The 21677-nt window shown below is 36.1% G+C and overlaps 1 protein-coding gene across 3 annotated transcripts in view; it reads right to left on the bottom strand.

The window, feature by feature from the left end:
* Positions 1 to 1150: 1150 nt before the first annotated feature.
* Positions 1151 to 21677, bottom strand: part of LOC131428336 (voltage-dependent calcium channel type A subunit alpha-1-like) — a 182170-nt gene continuing 161643 nt past the window's right edge. For all 3 annotated transcript variants that reach the window (XM_058592229.1, XM_058592230.1, XM_058592232.1), the window contains one exon: positions 1151 to 8364. In XM_058592229.1, the coding sequence (XP_058448212.1) occupies positions 8220 to 8364 (145 nt within the window). In that variant the 3' untranslated portion in view covers positions 1151 to 8219. The remainder of the gene's footprint in view (positions 8365 to 21677) is intronic.

The raw sequence follows: 21677 nt of genomic DNA, 5'->3' as shown, positions 1-21677 counted from the left end.
ACCACTGCTCTCCCTTCATTCGCTAGATAACAGCGAAAGCGCCTCTCCTCCAAGAAAAAAAAAAAAAACAAGATCCATTAAAAAAGAATAAATATTTTTTTCATTGTAAAACGGCCGCGTAAAGCAGAATGCAAAAAGTCAAATAAAAAAAAAACGTTATATAACAGATACGTATTTCGAAATGTTATTTACTTCCTTCTTCAGTGTATCGGGTTTATAAGTTTATTGATAGAACGCTGCAGTGTGTGCAGTTGTGAAAATAGTAACTTTGTGGGAGTGTAATGACGTGACGTAGTAGAATTAAACGGTACAACAACAGTACTATTAGTGACAATATTCTACTAACAGCTCAAACGGAAATTTATTGAAACTTTTTTTTGTTTGTAGTCTACATTTTTTTCACGAATAAATAATAAAAAATTTGGTTAAAACTTGAATACTGTCTTAAAATTTATTTGTTCAATTACCTTAAAATGATGGATTAAATGTATGGATGATGAATTAAATGTAAAAGCAGATTTCAAGAGGCTTCTTGATTTTGAGGTTAATGGCGTCGCAAGATCGACAGCCAAACATTTGGGATAGATTTCTAGAAAGCACATGATATGGCAGGCTACTTGTAATTGTGGTTATGATCACAAAATTTCGATAACTGCAGGGGCGATTGTTTGTCCTGCTTTGGTAAAGCAGTCCAGGAGTACTATGTAGAAAACAATATCTGTATTATACCGAAGGACTGATCCTTCGAACACCCTTGAACTTCGTCCAATATAAAAATAAGGAGCCATTGTGTATCTAAATCATGGAAAGTCGAAAGGAAAGGCAAACAATAAATGCGATTTGGCTAAAAAGTGAGGAAAAGCTAGAGCCACTTCTCCTGAAACAGGATATTCAACGAAGTCCCGAAATTAGATGAAAAACACTTAAAATTGGGTTGTTTTTCAGTCTTCAGGTTCGATTTATTTTTCGAAATCGGGTAGCATCTACTTAATTTTTGCGAAGAACCGAACCAACCCAAAATATTTCGGCTTCCGTGATATTTTACTATCGACAACTGAAAACAGACTTACTTCAACATCTATGTTTCTCACTTTTCGGAAAAAATGTCATCACCATCATTCAATTGCGGAAGAAAAGTAAAACATTCCACTTCTAGTTAGAACTATTCTGTTTTCTTTTTTAATTCTCTCTGAATGCAATTTGACTTCAATGCGCTTTTTTCCATTCGGTTTTAATGTACACTGCGTAATATAAAATAGTGAAAAATTTACAAATGTGCGAGTAATGCTTTCATTCGATTACGTTTAAATTTTGCTAGCTTTGAGTTGTATGTACCTAATGTAAATATATAAATAATGGTTTGCTTGGAGGACGCCCCAAAATGGTCGTAGCAAATAAGGATCCGTATTCCGATTGCTCTCTTCGGCTGTGCCGTGTGGTTTTTTGTTTTTGTTTTTTTCGTTTTTATTTTCCCTTCGACTACGTTTTGCTCCTTAACTTGTTTGTCCTTCAAAATCGGTTCGAATCGACCTCCAGCTGATTTTCGTTCATTTAGTTCATATCAATCTAGTATAAACTTTGTAGTAAACATCACATTTTAGACTGCATTTCGTGTTCGTGTGTGAGTGTGTCTGTATGAGTAGTAATAGTATTAGTAGTAGTATGTTAGTAGTAGGAGGAAAAGAAAATAAAGATGCTTCTTTTGTGATAATTTCGAGAAACGAGTTTTTAGTAGAATTTCACTCGTAAGTTGATTACATTCGGAAGTCGGTCGGTTCGTGTTCGCTCTGCCTAGTTCGATTCATTTGAGTAATAATTATGTCTGTGTCTGCTTTATTTATTCGTGTAGAATTTTCTCATATCGGAGTAATGTAGGATTGACCTGCTTAGTTTCTGGGACCGTTCAGCTAGCCTTACATTCCGTAGGTTTTATTTTATGTAGTAGTAAGATTAGTGGCAGTTTGTTATTCTTTCTTTTTCTTTTCATTCTGCAAATGGTTAGTGTGCTTACATACTTGGCGAAGTATCGAGAACGAATTGCATTGACGAGCAATGAGGATCGTTTTCCTTTAAGGTTATGTCGAATTCAGCAGATGAGTGTGTGTTTGTGTGGGCACAGATAACAAATATCCAGGCTTGAGCTGTGTGAATTTTTAATTTGCTATACGGTGGAAATACGAGGTTTCCCACTGCCACCTACTCACCTGCTTTCCTCAATCTTACAAAACCATATTTTCTTGTCTATTACATAAATGTTCCAACTACAACGATTGGAATGGTTCTCTCATGATTCTCACAAGAGTTCAATATTGCATTTTACTGCTAGGTCGTTTAAATCACATTTCTATCAGAATAATAACAAACTTGCAATAACAACCTACATTAAAACTAAAATTTGTCGTGATGGAATTGCATCACCTGACCTGACACAGTGGCGATCGCGGTGACATCTACAAGTGTTCGCCAGACAGATCATTCCAAATTTTACACACAGAATGGGAGCTTGGATATCTGTTATCTGCGGTGTGAGTAAATCACGAAGAATATTTTTCAATATCAGTAAAGTAAATTTCATTCAGTTGAGTAGGTTATTGTGGTCGATTCAATGAATTTAGAATGTTGACACCAACTTAAGTTTAAATTCAAATCGATATTTTTCCTATACTTGACTAAGGATTGATTTCACCTACTGATAGAAAATTTTCGCAAAATAGAAGCAGTTTGAATTAGTTAGTAAAATCTTTTATCTTACCTCTTCTAGTATGTACAGACAATGGCTATTCTAGTCTAATAATTTTATAAATTTTTAACTAGTTTGAGTTTTTTTTTGTTTGCATATAAGTCCCAATCACTGCTATGGAATAAAATGTTGCGATTTGAAACTGTTTGAACTCGGTAAATGATTTATCTATGCGCGCTTAAATTTTAACGTTGTTAAACTGGTAATGTATCACTTGGTGTAGCTTCAATCTTTGCTTTTGTATCGGTTTATGCTTTGCCTGTATGTAGGCGATGTTGTATAAAAAACTGGATTCTTTGCGAAGATTGTAGTTTAACTGCCACTCTCACTGCTTGGTTACTTTCTGTGTTTATTTAGAGCTTTTACTAAGCTTGGCGACTTACTTGGAGAGAAACGTAACAATTGTTTGCTAAAATGGCCCAACTCATAGAACACTCAAAACTCTCCCATTTACGCTATATTCGGTGTTGATTTCCTACTGAACCAAGTTAAAGCTTCAACTCCTAGTTGGTGTTGTGAACAGAAACGGCTCGGCTTATGACATCAGATGGTCGAAAGATTTTCTACTATGTACACTTGAAACGCTGAACTAAAGCTTTACGGGTTGTGCTTTTGTGTTTGGCAATTCCTTAATGAACGTTCATACTATTTTGAATGGTTCAGAAAAAATAAATTGGTGTTTAGAGTTTTAGCCTAGATGCGGAACTATCATTCGTTGTCATCCCAGAAATCTCAAGATAATGAGCATCGGAATATTGATCATAGGTTGTATTGAATTTTAGTGCTTGGTAAAATGATGGAACCTGTTGGAATTTTTTTTGCCTCAGTATCTTGAATACTATCAAATTTTAAAATCTGTTCCTAGTGGGTATCAAACCTTTGCTAAAACTTTTCAAGCTAAAAAGAGAAAGGATTAATTCACTCCTGAAAGAACGATGAACCCCTCTGACTATAGCTCCTTACCACATTGGGTAAGAAACGATAGAATATCCTTCAAATCTAGCTCCCCATACACACATTCGAACTGAGTGCCTTCAAAGACGCCTGACTATCGGAACGAAAATAAAATCGCTTACCACAGATTCTCTGCTGAAGTGCCGATTGTATTCCACACAGAATCGCGTAGATTTCTGCTTGGAACACAGTACAGTATCTACCAAGTGAATGAGACTGCTCTAGCATCATTTCACGACAGTAGACACCAGCACGGCCATCCAACAGAGAACCGTCCGTAAAACAAACTATGTGTTCATCAAGTTGTCATTTCAAATAACCAGACAACCATTTATCACGAAGAGGGTATCTAACATTGAATATTTTGAAAGGAAAACTGCATGTAAGAGTTAGGTCACTAGGAGCGAGTAAATACTCATCTCAGGTAACCATTTGAGACCATAAGCGAACGTGGCAAGTAGTATAGTCTATGAGGTTACTTTTTCAAAGCCCTTTAACCTTGAGACGATATGCAAACGACAATGCTTTTTGTTTTAGGAACACATGTAGTGGTTGAATGCACAGTAGCGTCTCTAGAGTAGTAGTGGGAGTTGTCGTGAATACTAATTTCATTGCCATTAGAACAATCCTTTGGAGATGATTTAGCTTTGACTGAACTGTCAAAACTTCTCCTTTCTGTCACATAAACGACATCCATATGTCAAAATTGGTCCAAAAGCTCGTCTGCGTTGGCTGAAAGCCATGCAAGCTCTTTTTAATCTGAAGTCAATGTGAGCGGATGGATGTATGTGAGGAAAAACTCGACGCACCTCTCTAGTATTTAAGCTACAAAGGAATACCAATTTCAAATATCATCAGACAGGGGTTGCAAAAGACAATAAATCTGAAAAAAATTGTCTGCAGGCTTCAATTTCTCTAGAAAGTATGATACGCTCAACTGACTTGGCGAGCAAAAAATATTGCGGCAATTTCAAAAGTCTGTAAATTTTGACGAAAGTCTGCGAAAAACTCGATTTTTAAAAGTCTGCAGAAAAAGTCAGCAACAAACAATGTTTGCACCACTATACACGAAATCTGCAGATTTACAGACAAATCTGTAGACCTGGCATCTCTGTTTTTTACACTTTTCGTTACCAACCCGCATACGCATGGCTGCCAGATGGCTGACTAAACGCTGTCAACTGGAAAAATATGGCTGGCAGACATTCTGGTGACCGACTGCCTCACCGCTGCCAGATATACAACTCAAACGATACAACCGTATCCACCAGGATTTTTCCACATTGGAATCTTTGACATTTTCAGCGAAGGTGAGAAGATGAAAACGCTCGGCTAACTTAGATACAAGCGACTTTGTTTTGTCAAACAAAGTCGCTTGTATCTCACTGTCACTGAATCAATTTTGGTAGCCGTCTGGTGGCCATGGCTGCCCAGGTAGACAAACGTGCGGGTAATGTTTGATTGTATACGGAAAATAAAAACTACCTATTATTTGACTTCTTTTTACTGAATTTTGAGTTCTTTTGAATCTTTTCTTTCATTCGCTCCTTCCATTGTTCTCAAAATACAAATAGCAAAATCGCCCAACAGCGAGAGCTTCGTTCAATAAGCTGGCCCTTATTACACGGTGAAAACAAAGTTAAGTGACTGTGACCCTTATTATGGGTATCACTTCACGGTGTAAATCGAGTGAAGTGAATTTAGGTGAATTTTTTGCATGTGCCTTGCGGAAATTACCTAGAGCCACTTTACCTAAGATTAGGTTATTGAACGGAACCTCCAAATTGTGTGGAATGTACTTAAAATTAGGTGGTTTTGCGGTTCCGTGTAAGGGCGGTCTTTGATTGTTTGAAGTGAAGCAAGACTGATTCTTCGGAAAACTGGTCGCAACCAGAGAAAGTTCGAAGTGAATATCAATAATATTTGTTTCTAATAAATTGAATCAACTAGGAAAATCTATTTGAAATATAACTTATTCAGAATTCGGGATAAGCTTAATAAGCAGTTATATGAACTTTAATAAAAGGGTACGAAGGAAACAAGAGAAATTAGTTACCTAGAATGACGGCTATAGCGTGATGGGTTAGGCGATGTCTTTCACGCAGCCCATCTGGGTTCGAGATTCCCAACCCCGCACATAGGGTCAGAAGATTTTTCTGGACCGAAGAGATGAATAACTTTAAGATTAAAACCTCTATAACAATAATATTATAATCAAAACAAAAAAAAAACAGTTACCTTACCTGAAATTATCAATTTTGTAACAATCATGAGACAAACAAAAAGTTAGTCACTATAATAAGCTGTTCTGTTTCTCTAAACAAAATTTCACTGAGTAGTAATGTTTCTACCAGAGCCTAAAATTATCACGCATGCTCAATGAAAGAGTCCAGTCCAACAGATTCATATTCGTTTAATACTGTCACATTCGTAAATGACCGCATCCAAAACAAACGAAGAGAGACGAAGCATTTTCGCCTCTCATTGCATAAAAAGAGAGTATCAATGTTACCGTCACTCGTTCGTCTATGGCAAGATTAAACCAACTTACGTCTGCAGAGAGAATCAGAAGAGTTTCAGTCCTCATTCTTTCATCGATACAATGCAAATCTGTGGCATTTGCCTTTAAAAAGTTACTAAAATATGATACATCGAAGTAACTACAACCCAGAATCTTTTTGGAAACCTCTATCTCTGGGATGACAACGTTTGGAACGAAGAACGCAATAGGACAGTGATAGTTCAGTTTGTCAAATTGGTAATATTTCAGGTTTCCCGGAACTCCTAAAACTTCTTCCACGAATGCTTTGGTAGTTAACATCTTTGGCACCGCCAAGCTATTGTAGCATCCAATCGACAGCCATTAACGGCGGTCGTAAATATCTGTTAAATTTTCAACGTGATAGTGAAAAACTAATAAATTTCAAGTTTGGATTGCTAACTGTTTACTTGTTTGTAACTTCAACTGAATCCGTCCAAAGTATTTAATGACTAGATCTCATAATGTAATTATATCGCAATGCGATGAACAATAGATATATTCTGGATCCATAGAGTAAAATATGAGACGTGCTCTGTGAAACAACAAAACATCTGGGATATGCTTCTATAGTAAACTTTTGTAACAAAATCTTTTCTTTGAATCTAAAAATATACATTATACCTATATATGAGATAAATTGCCTCTTCGATAACCATTCAATTCCTACTGATTTGTAACAACCTGCGATGATTTTATACTTTTATTATTTCAAAGTTTTCTAAGTATTCTTTTTGTTTGGTTTTGTGCACTTGATCCTAACCTTACAGCCTAGAAACATGCCTACTCTATCATTGCTAGTATTTTCAGTAAAAACAAAGCCCGATCCTGATACGAATAACGCAACTTGCACTGATGGACGAATTATTGCACGCATGAAGTTGTTAGCCCTACTGTTCCTAAGTAAATGATCGAAATCGTACAAATAGCTTCGCTTCAATTTAATCTAGAACTTATCACCTAACGATTGTGAAGATGAATTTAGTGTGAACGGACTTATTCAAAAGAACGGAAAACTCTCTAGTAGAACTTCACGATTGATTCGGCCAGAATGTTTCTGTCCAATCAAGTCGCGGTTGAATCGGACTCAAACCAATCTACCGTCATTTTATTGTTGTCCAATTAGAGATAAGAATAAGCGACAACAATTCCGTAAAACTAGACCAGATTTGGTTTACCGTTTGGATGAGTATTTAAATCGATTTATTTATCTTCTTCTTAAGTTATGAAAGATTGAAAAGTTGGTAGCTTCCTCCAGCATTGATGCCTCTTTCGCTTTTCATTGTAGTCAAATTAAATTGAATGTATATCAAAATACGTTTGCTAGATGAAGATTATTTCACTCAGTTTCATGTTTTGCTAGCCTATGCTACCTCATCTTCGTCGTCAAATTTCATTTGTTGCTATTAAATTTTTAGTTAATTTTCTCGTTTTCGATTTTTTTGGATGGATCGTTTTGAATTGTAATTTATATGCGATGTATTTTTTTGTTTGTTTCTTCATTTCAAATCTTATTAATATCCTATAAACTGAAGCAAGCAGTCAAAACGAATTTGCGGAGTTGCATCGAGTATTCGAAAATGTGGCAACGAATTGCGGAGCTTGCGGACGAACGTAGCATTCAGGGTTAGTGCTGCTGGCCGATGATCCCGCAACTCTCTACCGGAACAATCGTATCCGTTACCGATACGAGTACGATACGATCCTTAGTAGGATGATGACGATAGTCCGCTCGTGTTAATTACTTGCTACTTATACCGCTATCACTAGGTTGCGCAGCCGTCCGAGGGAAGCCCCCGCTGCTCTCACTGTAGTCTTGACGTCATCGAAGTGATTGTAGTAGTTTCCGTATCTGCTTCTGCTAGCTGATTGAGTGCGCAATGTTCCGTTGTCCTGTCGGGTCGTTGTGTCGTTGTTGCTTCGGTTCGAAGCGTCCGCATATCCAATATTGGCCCTCGGAATTCGTGTACTCTCCGACAACCTGTGCTAGCACCAATCGCCTTCGTCCGACTCGGAGTAGATCGAATGCATGCCCACCTTGGGTTTGTAACCGTTCAGGGTCGTAGATCCGACGGTACTACCACCGGTTCGGCCCAGATTGTACAGGTGCTCGTACGAAAGGGGTTCGACCCTGGAAGTAAATTGGTGAAACTCGGGTCATTATATGTTCTTAAATTAAATAATCAAATTTATTCTTGTTACAAAGTCAGCTATCAGCTATCAGAGCTGTTTTGCAAAAAAGGTAGTAACTTGTACACCTGGTGATAGTAAATTTAACCGTAATATACTGATACATAAAGAGCGGACATTTAAACTCAGCCAATAAGGCAATTTGAAACTTCGAAAAAATGAGTTGAAGCAATCGTCAAATACTAAATACATAAAAAACTAAAACAGACTCGAAAAGTTCCGATAAATGATATGAAACTATTGAAACAATTCTCTTTTTATAAACGATACATATAGAAACAGATTTTTAATGATGTTCCCAGAATCGCACAAAACTATTTATTGCGCATAAAGCTTGCTTCATTTAGAATTGGAACAAACTTTTGATCATATTGTGGCGCTCCTGGTGGACGGATTTGGAAGTTCTTGGCACCCACGTGTCGGGAATTTTGTCAAGCCAATCGTCGGAGTGGAACTGTCGACTGGAAACTGCGTGGTAAGATTTTGAAGACGATTAAGAGGAATCCTAATCTGTCGGACCGTGATTTGGCCAGAAAATTCGGTGCTGTCCATAGTACCGTGAGGAGAACTCGACTCCGGGAAGTAATCAAGTCGTATCGAGGTAGCAAACAGCCAAACCGGACCATAAAACAGAATAGTGTGGTCAAAATTCGTGCTCGGAAACTATATGACCAGGTGCTGACCAAGTTCGACGGTTGTCTTCTGATGGACGATGAAACCTATGTCAAGGCTGACTTCGGCAAATCCCAGGTCAAAATTTTACTTGGCAACGGCTCGGGGGGATGTTCCAGCCAAATCTAAATTTGTTTTTGCCGACAAATTTGCGTAACGTAACTTTTTTTACGAATCAAATTCCAAACATCGGTATCTTTTTTTGCGAATAAACCACAAATAACGCAAACCCTACTTTGTAATAAGAGGTTTTTGAATTAAATGAAAACGATTTCCTGGTCATTAATATTCCATGGAAACCACGCTCCAAAACAATTTGAATTTTACGGGTGATTTAATCCCTCATACGATGCAATTCATTAAGACCTAATTTGTTAATTGACAGAAAATTTCATTTGTAATGACTTAATGTTAGATCAACATGAATTTTACTGGTTTCGACTGTAACTTATATTCTGCTAGCAGGTGCGACTGTATGAATTTAAATGCACCTTTTACCAGCCAAGCAGATGTGCGGCCGTGAACGGGAAAATTTATAGCTCGCCGGAAGTGTGCGTCGTTCACCAAGAAATATTACAAGGGTGAAGACGGCGGTTTTCTGTCTGGATCTGGCATCGGCCCACTACTCAAAGCGATCGTTGGACGAGATGGAGCGGTTGAATATCGATGTGATATCCAAGTCTTCGAACCGCACAACGTCCCCCCCGCTGCGTCCCATCGAGAATTTCTGCACCAACCTGAAGCGTAATATTCCGGTTAACTGCCGAAAGGCCGCTCGCAAGAGCGTAGAATTTTTTTGCAAGTAAGCCTAAATAAATACCTTTTATGGAAAATTTATCATTTTTATCATTTTTTAGCTTTTTTATCACCACCCGAAAAAGTCAATTTTTTCAGTGCAAACGTTATATAAGGGTTTTCAAAGAATATCATTAGATCGGAAGTCGCCATAATGAATTTCGAAACGAATTTAAACATTATTTTCCAGCATCTCCGATCGAAAATACTCGTGTATTGGGTTTTTAAGGAATATCAGTATACAGGAAGTTACCATCTTGGATTGCAGAGCGACCACAAACATCGTTTACCGGTGTCTACTCATCAAATTCTCTCCGAAAATATCCATCTGCGTAGGTTTTACAACATTCGCTGCTCTGTTCGAATTTTTTATGAAGTAAATTTCAAATAACGTAAACTTTTTTTACGAATCAAACTCGACTTACGAACCTCCGTTAAGTTCGTAAATAGAGGTTTCGATGTACTTAGAGCAGAAGCAATAATATTGGCATCGATTCTACCGCAGTTCATTTATTCTTTGAAAAAAAAATCGCAGATGAAGTGCACACATTTACATCTATTGCACATCATGCACATATTTGGAGCAGGAAATTGTATATAAAAATACTCCTCAAGTCTTTACTTTTCAATACACTTTAAAAGCAAAACTAAGCGTAAATTAAAATATGTTGTATAATTTATTGAAAAATCAAGCATTTGAATTATCTCTACATGTAAAGCACATGAAATTCATGAAAATGTGTACTTAAGGGCTGAGCCCAGTGTGTTTTAGAGGGTTATTTTCGCGCTTCAAATCTGATTTTCTCAGAAACGCTCAGAATTAAAAAAAACCAAACTGACAATCTATTAGAAAATTAGTTTAGATTATTCTGTGAAAATTTCAGAATGATTCATTGACTTTAGCGGTCTGGAAAGTCTTTTTCTGAAGAAAGAATTGAATAGCTGAAAACGCCGTCTTTCAACTTGTTCATTGAATATCTCGCCTTCAAAAACATGGATCAAAAATCTATCCTGATAATGTCTACATAATTTAATTTAGATGCGATTAGAGAATGAAAACTTATATGTTGTCGCGATAAAAATGAAGTGAATGTTGTTTTTGTTAAGATAAGTCGATCTCGAATTACGCGCCATTTTTTCTGCTCCAGTTTCCTGGCAACGTAACGAAACATGAGATAGAAATAAAATCGGCTCAGCATGTAGCTTTATTGGAAGCAGACACATTTTATGCAAACTTGTAACCGAAAGTATCGAAACTTTTCTGGTCACCTGGCCCATCGAGAGTCATTTTGTACATATGCGAGAGAGCATGGAGAGAAATGTAATACGCAGAGCGAGACACGTGGTTACTGGCCTCAGCCCTTAACTCATAAATTTAGTTGTAATTTACAATTCATTTTATGAGTTAAGGGCTGAGGTCAGTAGGTCACGTATGTAGCATGATTTCCACTAAATATCAACAGGTTTTTCAACTTGTAAAAACTGTTGGTATTTAGTGGAAATCATGCTACATTTGTCTGAAATGCACATCAAAACTATAAGATAAAACGTTACCTCAAGATTCCATATGAAATTCATACATTTGTGCTGTACTCATTTCCACTAGAAAATGAAGGATTTAACACATGTAGTTCGATTCAATAGCGAAACACATTACTTCCGAACGAAAAAAAACCATAACAGCTAAGTAAAAAACAATCTAATCTTGCATCTTAGTGGATTTGCACATGAAATCTTTAAACAAATCGCTTTGGTTATGTATTGAAATATATTGTATATTGATTTTAGAGTGCCTATAATCAGAGTGACAACAGTTGTTCGTTTGGAACAGGCTTCCCAAATGTACCGCCGCGCGACATTATTATTGAGGATGTCATGCTGCTCTTTCCATGACAGCCTTGTGATAGGTTTCATCACGACAGCCCTTAGACAAATAGTTCTGTACAGCCAACGTTGCCGTCATTCACTTCGTTCGACAGTTCATTCCATCTTAAGACATTTTGTCATGGTCCACGACAGCCGAAGAAGCATGAAGTTCTCGCTGTTGCGACAGTAAGCTTCGGGTATCAGTCACTGCGTTGTTTCTGTCGAGAACAAAATATTACTCTCCCTTGACCAGGTCTGCGACAGTAGCCGGTGCGGTTCAAATTTGTTGCTCTTGGTTTGCTATGAAGATTCGAGGCAAGCATGTGGGTTTTAGTTTTGCCTTTGGTGATTGCTTTGCGCAGCGGTTGATCATTGCGCATAGCAATCACCGTTGGTAGGGCATTGATAACAATATAATTGATAATTAATAATATACGAAACGGATTGAAGAACGGACTTTGGTTTTAATGAATAGTTAATTTTTATATTTTGATCGATCTTCTATGAATCGATCGATCAATGAAATTCTATAGAAAGAAAAGTTTGTTTTCAAGAAATTATATTCATAATTAAAGAGCTGAGACAGTTCGGCGTGCTCGTTTCAGGCAGTTTACGTTCGGTTTGTTGGTTGTAACATTCATAGTGTAGGCGCGTACTGATGTGCGTGGAGCATTATTTCCATCCTCTTTATCTCTTCCTTCAGGATATCAAAGGCGCAATCGTTTCTTATACAAGAGTGAATAAGTCAATTGAATCAGATTTTAGATGTAAACGGTGAATGAATGTTTGTAGCAAAAGATATATTCAAATTAAAGATTCTGTATTCGATACTAGTTAGCGTGATTCTGAATAGCATTCAACTTTGCAGTCGACTTGTAAGTCTACGGGACTATTGCAGTCAGTGTTGCAATACTACGGACACTAAGAATCTTTCCAAGTCAGAACTGAAACATACAAAATCTGGCTCGTTCAGTTCGTTATATGTACATTGAACCACCAATCGAATAAAAACCTTGAGTGCAAAATTCGGAGTCGGAATTAGCAATGCAAAAATCATGTAGAAACTTATTGGCAGGTACCGTACAACAAAGCTTTGAATGCAAAAACTGAATGAAAAATTCCGGTTCTTCCAAAAAACATGTTTCCAAGCGTGGAATGCAGCATGGTTGCCCGTAACAGGTTCGAATGTTTATTTCGTTTTATTTAGAAAAAAAAGTTTTAGTTCACCAAGTTATTTCATAATGTCTTTCGTGAGTAATATGGTCTCAAGCTTTCCAGACATATCAAGTTATCTTATATATATGAATAGTATAGTGTTTCTATTAACCTGGAATATATTCCAAAATACATATGTGCTGATAATCTGGAATGCATTTTCTTCCTGTTAAGCATTGAATCATCTTATCTCTAGAAACGGCATATTAACTATTATATTATTTTGGTCATAGCTACCAGAAGTTCGCGACTTTTACACACGTTGAAACTGTCACATGTTCGACGTTTGGAAGCATTGGGAAAACCGAAAAGACTCCCATCCAGAAATTTCGGAAGTTGCTTCAACCCTCATGACTGTGCCTGCAACGCAAGTTTCTTTTGAAAGAGCGTTTAGCGCTCTGGCGTTAGTGTTGTCGCCAGCTCGGACAAAATTGTGCGTACAAAACCTGTCGAACATTTTAATAGTAAAATTAAACCAAGACCTACTCCATCATATTATTCCACACATGTACAATTGGAAAGACTACAAATCGATGGGAAAAAATGAATAAAAAAATATTTTTGATTAATTTAGAGCTAAAATCTTATCATTTGCGGTTTCAAAATCACTATAGATTCATCGTATTGAATTTCATTGCCGGTTCTGGTTGGGAAATTTGGGGAGTACGATTACCTATAAAGTACACTTATATTTCCAAAAATGGTAAGTAACAAAAACTACCTAAACATGAATTCAAGCTCAATTTGGTTTTGAAGAATCTTATATCTGCCATTGGAATTATAAAAATTTCATAGTGTCTATACATAGATTTTGATTTTGTCATAAAAAAGGTTTTGAAATTACTTGAAAATTCGACTAGTGAAAGTTGACATTCGACTAAGATAAGTTAATCAATTCCTCCGTGTGTATGTATGTGTATTGTATGTGTCAAACAACGTCACTCAATTTCTCAGGCATGAATGCACCTATTTTCCCAAATCAGGCTGAAATGACCCACCTGCACCTATTTTCCCAAATCAGGCATGACTGCATAGGTTACTATTGAATTTAATTCGGATCCTACTTCCGCAGTTACAAGTCTAAGAATGTCGAAAATTTTCTACCGTCTAATTGGCTAAGTAGCTTGTGTCCGCATTTAAAAAAATTAAACGTTTGGAACTTTAAATATTGTAAATGAATAGTGAAACATTCTGAGAGCCGAGTTCATTGCATATATTTAACAGTTTTCTTTCTGAAAAGATTGTCTGAGCGCAAGTTTGCAAGCTGCGCCAGCAGCTGTCACGTTTGGATGCAGCCCAAGAACGAATCTTGTGCTTTATCCAACTAGTTGAAAGTGGTAAAGCTGGTTCAGGACCAACGAAATCATTCGTTGCACCAGCTCTAGCCAACTTATCAAATAATGATAATAATAATAATAATAATAATAATAATAATATTGTGGCTGTCATTTCCGATCCTAAAAAATTCATTGGTTTAGTTAGGAGAAACAGAAAAATCAAAACGTCGTTATTCAGAATAAGGGTGCATAAGATATTTCCGGAGTATTATCAATGAATGCTAGTGTATCTGTTTCTTTAGGAATATGAAGGAAGCACTAAGGATGAATACTTCAGTAATTCAGATATATGAGCCGTTACACAAAACTCTGTGTTTATCTTTTTATATTCGTTAGTTATTAAAATTCATTGCTTTCGCCGACAGTATATATAAATCTAAAACAATTTCTTTATTCCACAATGGTAATGTAATGAAACCCTTAAATTTCCTGCAAAGGCAATCCCAACAACGCAATCGTATGTACTAGTACCATTTCATTGAGGCAGCTGAAATAGTGCGAGCGCACTATAAACCACAGCTCGTCTCCAGAAACAGCCGGTTTATTGCTTCAAGAGACATTGATGAGACAGCCGGCTGGCGACAGCCCTTCGTAACAGTAATTCCCTAAAAATCAAAGGATGTCTTCGATTTTCTAAGGCTGTCCCCGTAACATTTTATGCGAATGAGCGAACAGAAAGAAACAGGATACAAACAGCCCGTTCGGTTTGACTACTCTCCGGATAGAATACTCTCATCAAACTGGTGAGTAGAAACTATCTCAGCGACAGCATTCATTTAGGCATGCGAGCGCTGTTGCCATTACAGTTCGGCATATGCTGCACACATATTGTAGACTGGGCTTTCGACTTTGCACTCAGACAGTTCATGCTATCTCGTGGCGGATGTCATTGAAAAGCAGTACTGCTGGGAAGCCTGGTTTGGAATGACAGCTTCCAGTTTCAAACTAGCAAACGGTCTATCAACTACAATGTAAAGCTTACGACACTGTCAACATTTCGGATTAATTGTTTTGCATTGTTGCCAACATTACGGATTACGGTCGCCACTCTGGTTTTAGGCACTCTAATTAAGGTAGCGCTTCGCCGTGGTCAGGTCGAAGCGAGACAACTCACTGCTTCCTCTTGCTTTGTCGCCGAAATTTCACCCTAAATTGCAAATTTCTCCAATACTAACCCGATTCACGAAAAATCAAAAACATACAATTGTAGGCAAATGATTTTACTATGCATTTGGCGAAAAATATCAGTTAGAAAGCTTTTCTTTCGCGAGATTTCGTGTGAGTTTTGTTAAACATTTTGTTTTATTTTTTCCTTTTCTTGCTATAAACAACTCGCATATGTAGGGATGTGCTACGTTTTCAACAAAGCGTCAAAGCTAGTAACGATGAAAATCATTACTGATTTCTCGTTCTATTGAAACATGAATAGTAATTATTTTACAAAGTAGTAACACTTACTTACATTTTCTACTCATCTATATTCAACGTTTACGCAGAGAGAACGGAAAACGAAAACAAAAGAAATGTTGTTAGCGTCTACCACATGTGGCATTTTGCACACCCCAATGCATGCGTTGACATTGTGTGCGTGCGAAAGAATAAGGAAAAACTCATTTATTTTTATAACTCGCACGAAATCTTTCGATAAAAACGTTTATCAGGCACAATTTATATACGAATCGATAGAGAAATTAATTATCTAGAATCGTATGTTCTTGGAATTTCCGTTTTCTTTCCCGTTTTCTCACAATTTTGGGTAAAGTGCGTGAAACCCCGGGATAGGCAGCGAACTCCCGTGACCACGGCGAAGCGCTACCTTAATTTGAAGTGCTATTTACATATGAATCGATCGTGCAAATTTTTATCAGTGTAGGTGGTGATTTTTATGTTGAAGACTAGAAGCGTTCCACAAGGCCAACGATATTGAACACATCGTTAAACCTTGAAATTTTTTTCGGGGGATGTTTCAGAACATGTAGAATCAATTTCCAAAGAAATGGAACTTTTTGTATGATTATTTGAAATTTTTTGTTTATTGTAGAGTCGTTTGTTGAAAATTATTTATGTTATTATTTACTTATTTGAAGAGAAGAGTTTACATAATATAATGTAATGATTTTCGGAGGGGGTTTGAACCCCTAAAACAACCCCCCCTCCCTTATACGCGCCTGATTTGACGTAAAGTCGAAAGAACACGAAGATTTTCACGGTGAATGCTCCCACTCTTAGTATTAGAATTATAGTTTAGATAATTATTACCACTTGTTTTGATCGATGCTGAGCTTTCTACCAAAAATGCGATTTATTTCAGTCGAGAAAATTCAAAGAAATAGGGAGGTAATGTCAGAGACATAACTGGATGATGTGAATACGAAATACACAAAACAATTCTTCACCCTTTTGAATATCTAAAATCGTTCTAATCAGTTGATATATTGTGTGAATTGAGTAAAGTTTCATTTCTTTACCTCTAGAATCGTAACGGTTTACCGATACTAAACTGCGAATTATTCTAACATACAAATTAATGAGACGGTACAAGTAAACAAAGCAAATATAGAAAAGTTCCTAAATGATTAAATAATTAATTTACTGACACTGAAAGTCAACGATGCTTAATAGAATGAATGAAACGGGTCTTTTTTTAATTTTATACCTACATAGCAGGCACCGTGAGAATGGAATGTCGCTACTACACTGATAAAAATTTGTAAACAGCGCTTCAATTTAATATAATTTAATATTCATTTAAACACACAACCAAAGCGATTTGATTTAAGATTCCTTGTGATAATCCATCAAGATACAAGATTAGATTATTTTTCACTTCGCTTCAATTTATTTTTCCTTTGATAGGGATGTGTTGTTTTGCTATCGAACTAAATGTGTTAAGCACTTGATTTTCTAGTGGAAATGAGTACAGCACAAATGTATGTGCAAAACACTTGATTCGCTCAACCGAGAAATTCTCTCTATCGAAAAAGAAAAGTGGAAGCACTTTTTCGCCGGTATTCTAAATGGCGTACGTTTGCTACGCATGCGCTTGAAGAGGCCTATACCTTCTTATGTGACTTTCGGTCAGGATACAAGAATCCCGTGCAAATCATTTGTTACCTATGACAATCAGCCACATGTCAATATTGCCAAAAAGCTGTTCACTACGGTATGCCATGTGATAAACTGGACAAGGAGACAACTACACCAAAGGACAACGGTGCTTCCTTCACACCAACCCCAAGCAACCCCAGTACACCTGTGACAGCCACCAACAACAATGAAGCATCCCCCTCAACGAAACCATCAGTATTTCCTTAGAAGTATTAGAACAAAGTACACCAGGTGCAGTTAACAACTTACGCTCCAACCAACCAGCAACTGCAACCAATGCACTATGGTCCGAAACGGAAAATTGCCGTGACAAAAATATTTTCACTATTAAATATTAGTTTTTTGTAGTTGGCGTCTTGACAAAAGTTGTTTATAATAAAATGGCGCTCCTTTTTATGGAAAAAGTTACTAGAGTGGTACTTATTTAGATTGAAATCTGAAATCTAACTTTCTTTATTGAACTTAAAAATGATTTTGTTGTACAATAAAAATGCAGGAAAATTTATTTTGAGGAACTTTGCTGAAAAAATCACCCCTCTACACGGAAAAGCCAGCGATCGCAAAACAACTAAAATATTAGTTGTTTTTCTGATTTTGATTGGTTAAAATTTGGTACAACTAATCGACTGTTGTTTTAACTAATCTGTCATTTTTTATTTATCGTGCTGGCAGCTTAGCAACGACACCCAACAAGCAACAAACAAGTGATGAAACGTTTCAGTTGAGCAATGCCAAACACCCTGAGCGAACAATGAAACGTTTCAATGAGATGTCGCTCGTGCAATTGAGCAAAGACACAATCCCAGCAAAGTTACTTGTATGCATGAAAGCAAAACAATGTCTCAGTTGTTTCAACCAATTATTCAGTTATTTGAAATTAAGACGTCAATTGCAATAAATATGTTTTACTGTTAGCCTCTTCGAGGGACAGCTAATCGTTCACTACTTGAACAACGAAATTTTACCTAATTAACTGCTTATATCTTTATCACTAAACTCACAAAGGATATAGAAATGAACCAAAAGATAACAATTCTCAAAAGAAAACTCACCAGAAAAATGGTCACAGGGAATTAGGAAACTTTTCCTTCACTTGCAGAATGGCTCGCTGGTAAACCTTATGCTACAAATACACTTTCAAGAAAATACAAATAGTACCACTTCACTTTAGCAGCAAATTTTTAAGCATTAAGCGGTTTTAATAACATTGACATGAACTGTCCTAGAATACATTACTCTCAGATGAAATTAAAACATTTATACTGTAGGAATATCTATTTAACACATGGAAAACTTGTTTTACAATTAACTGTTATATTCTTCTGCATACTTTCACTTACATAAAACGACCATTACGTAACTAACATAAATGACGTTCATTTACCTTTAAAAATTTTCAATATGAAACGCTTCTGGTGAAATGAAGAGGTTTTTTGTTTTTTTCTTCGTTCTCCGCCAAGTGACAGCATTTGAATACAACAATTTCGGTTACCTGTCATAACCATGACAAAATCAACAGATATGTTAGTTAAAGCAACAACATTTTAGTTGAAACAACCAGAGCGTGAAACAACAATTGCAATATTGTAATTTTGTGATCTGCGGGTTCTCCGTGTAGCTTTTCATTTGATCGAGTTACATCAATTTTCCCGAGTAAAAGTAGGGTGGATCCTGAAAAATCACTTTTTTTGTTCTAACTTTTTTGATAAACGTTCCACCGAAAAGTTGTCTTGAGAAGAGTTGTTGAACTAATCATTGCGCACAATTTTGCTTAACCAAGCTTTTTCATATGAGCTATCAGTAATAAATTATGATTGTTGTTTTTTCAAAAACTATTCAAGCTTCAAATATTAATATTCATTAGTTACCAGATCGATAAAAATGTATCCTATGTGGTTCCTGAAAGGTCATAATATAAGTAAAAATTAAAGAGAAAATTGGAAGGGTGTTATTTTTTTTAACTTATTTAAATGAATTTCTGTTTGAGCTGTTAGTAGAATGTTGTCACTAATAGTACTGTTGTTGTACCGTTGAATTCCACTATGTTATATCACGTCATTACACTCTCACAAAGTCACTATTTTCACAGTCACTATTTTTCCGAAAGTGTATAAAACGTTATAATACAGATACGTATTTCGGAGTGCTATTTGCATCCTTCTTCAGTGTATCGGTTATAAAACCGATACACTGAAGAAGGATGCAAATAGCACTCCGAAATACGTATCTGTATTATAACGTTTTATACACTTTCGGAAAAATAGTGACTGTGAAAATAGTGACTTTGTGAGAGTGTAATGACGTGATATAACATAGTGGAATTCAACGGTACAACAACAGTACTATTAGTATTTAAATGAGTCTTAAAAATACCTTCCAAAAACTCAAAAACATTGCATAACTCTTAAACGTCTTAGCGTATCAACATACTTCCTTCAGCGAAATAATAGTATCAAATTAGTTTTACAAGTGCTTCATACATAGTCCTTTCGAGAAATGAGACACACAAAAACTACAGCCGAAAATAGATTTTTTGTAGGTCAAAGCACTTCCTGAAACCCAAGAAAATCATTAGTTTGTTAAAATGAGTAGAATGTATTTATTCGAACCAAAACTCATTATGCGTCGTTTTCCGGTTTTTACAGGCTATTCGGTACACAAGTGGATGAGAAAGAAAGGCCAGTGTCATAGGCGTGTTGTCACGATGTGAATAAAAATATTTGCATTTTACTAACTTGCACCAGCTTGTTGGAATAGTTATCAAGATCATGCGAATTTCTGTTCATAGAGTTATCATGGCCAACTAGTTTGGAAAAACCATATTACAAAGTATCTCTAATCCTCAGTTGCTCAAACTCAAACTCGTACCACATTGTATTTATTATGGTAATAAATTAATTGAAATTGTTCTGTAATCTATTTTCGGCTGTAGTTTTTGTAGTTTTCTCATTTCTCGAAAGGACAATGTATGGTACACTTCTAGAACTAACTTGATACTATTATTTTGCTGAAAGAAGTATGTTGATACGTTAAGGCGTTTAAGAGTTATGTAATATTTTTGAGATTTTTGAACGTATTTTAGGACTAATTTAAATAAGTTAAAAAAATAACACCCTTCCAATTTTCTCTTAAATTTTTACTTATATTATGACCTTTCAGGCACCACATAGGATACATTTTAATCAATCTGGCATCTAATGAATATTGATATTTGAAACTTGACTAGTTTTTGATAAAATAACAACTATAACTTGTTACTGGTAGCTCATTTGAAAAAGCTTGGTTAAGCAAAATTGCGTGAAATGATTAGTTCAATAACTCTTCTGAAGACAACTTTTCGGTAGAACGTTTCACAAAAAAAAAATAGAATAAAAAAGTGATTTTTCAGGAGCCACCCTACTTTTACTCGGAAAAATTGATGTTACTCGATCAAATGAAAAGCTAGATAGGTGCAATACAACAAAATCATTTTTGAGTTCAATAAAGGAAGTTAGATTTCAGATTTCAATCTAAATGAGGACCACCCTAGTAACTTTTTTCATCAAAAGGAGCGTCATTTGATTACAAACTACTTTTGTGAAGACACCAATTACAAAAAACTAATATTTAATAGTGAAAATATTTTTGTTACGCTAATTTCTCGTTTCGGTCCACTGTGCAATGTACAACAAGGCGCATCTACAGCAACTAGCAACGAGCTCAAAACAGAAATCAGTAACAATACCACCGACGCGGCAATGTATGATGAGACGAGCCACGAACAAAGTGCCCCTCAATCCTCGCAGGACGGAAATGGAAGCTTCTCTCCCCCTAGAAAAAGGGCGACAACGAGATCCAACACGAAGAAAAAATTTTTATTTAAAAAATCGGCTCAATCGGCCACCTAAAGCTTGTACGCAAATCTACCTGAATAAAAAAAAATCTTTGAAATTATGTGTTCTACAAGTAGTGATAGTTGTAATACTTTGTACATGATGCTAGCGTGCAAATTATTTTCAGTGTACATCAAAACTGTCGTCCGAGCACGAGAAAGACAAACAAGTGTCATGAGATTTTCACTTTAATACTTGTTGAAACCGAACATTTTATAAAACTATAATTTTAGTTATTTGTGAATATGTTATACTACGGTAAATTTTACCATAAATAGCTGAACATGTTCACGATAGCATGGAGAAAAAAACTATGTCGTTGGATTAAGTACAACAAGAGATATTCACGATTGATTTCTACCCATTACTGTACTGTAATGTATGAGCTG

Source organism: Malaya genurostris, chromosome 2 (genome assembly GCF_030247185.1).
Source record: "Malaya genurostris strain Urasoe2022 chromosome 2, Malgen_1.1, whole genome shotgun sequence".
NCBI classification, from domain to species: Eukaryota; Metazoa; Arthropoda; class Insecta; order Diptera; family Culicidae; genus Malaya; species Malaya genurostris.
The sequence above is the reverse complement of the archived record's forward strand: the minus strand, read 5'-3'. Positions and strand labels throughout refer to the sequence as shown.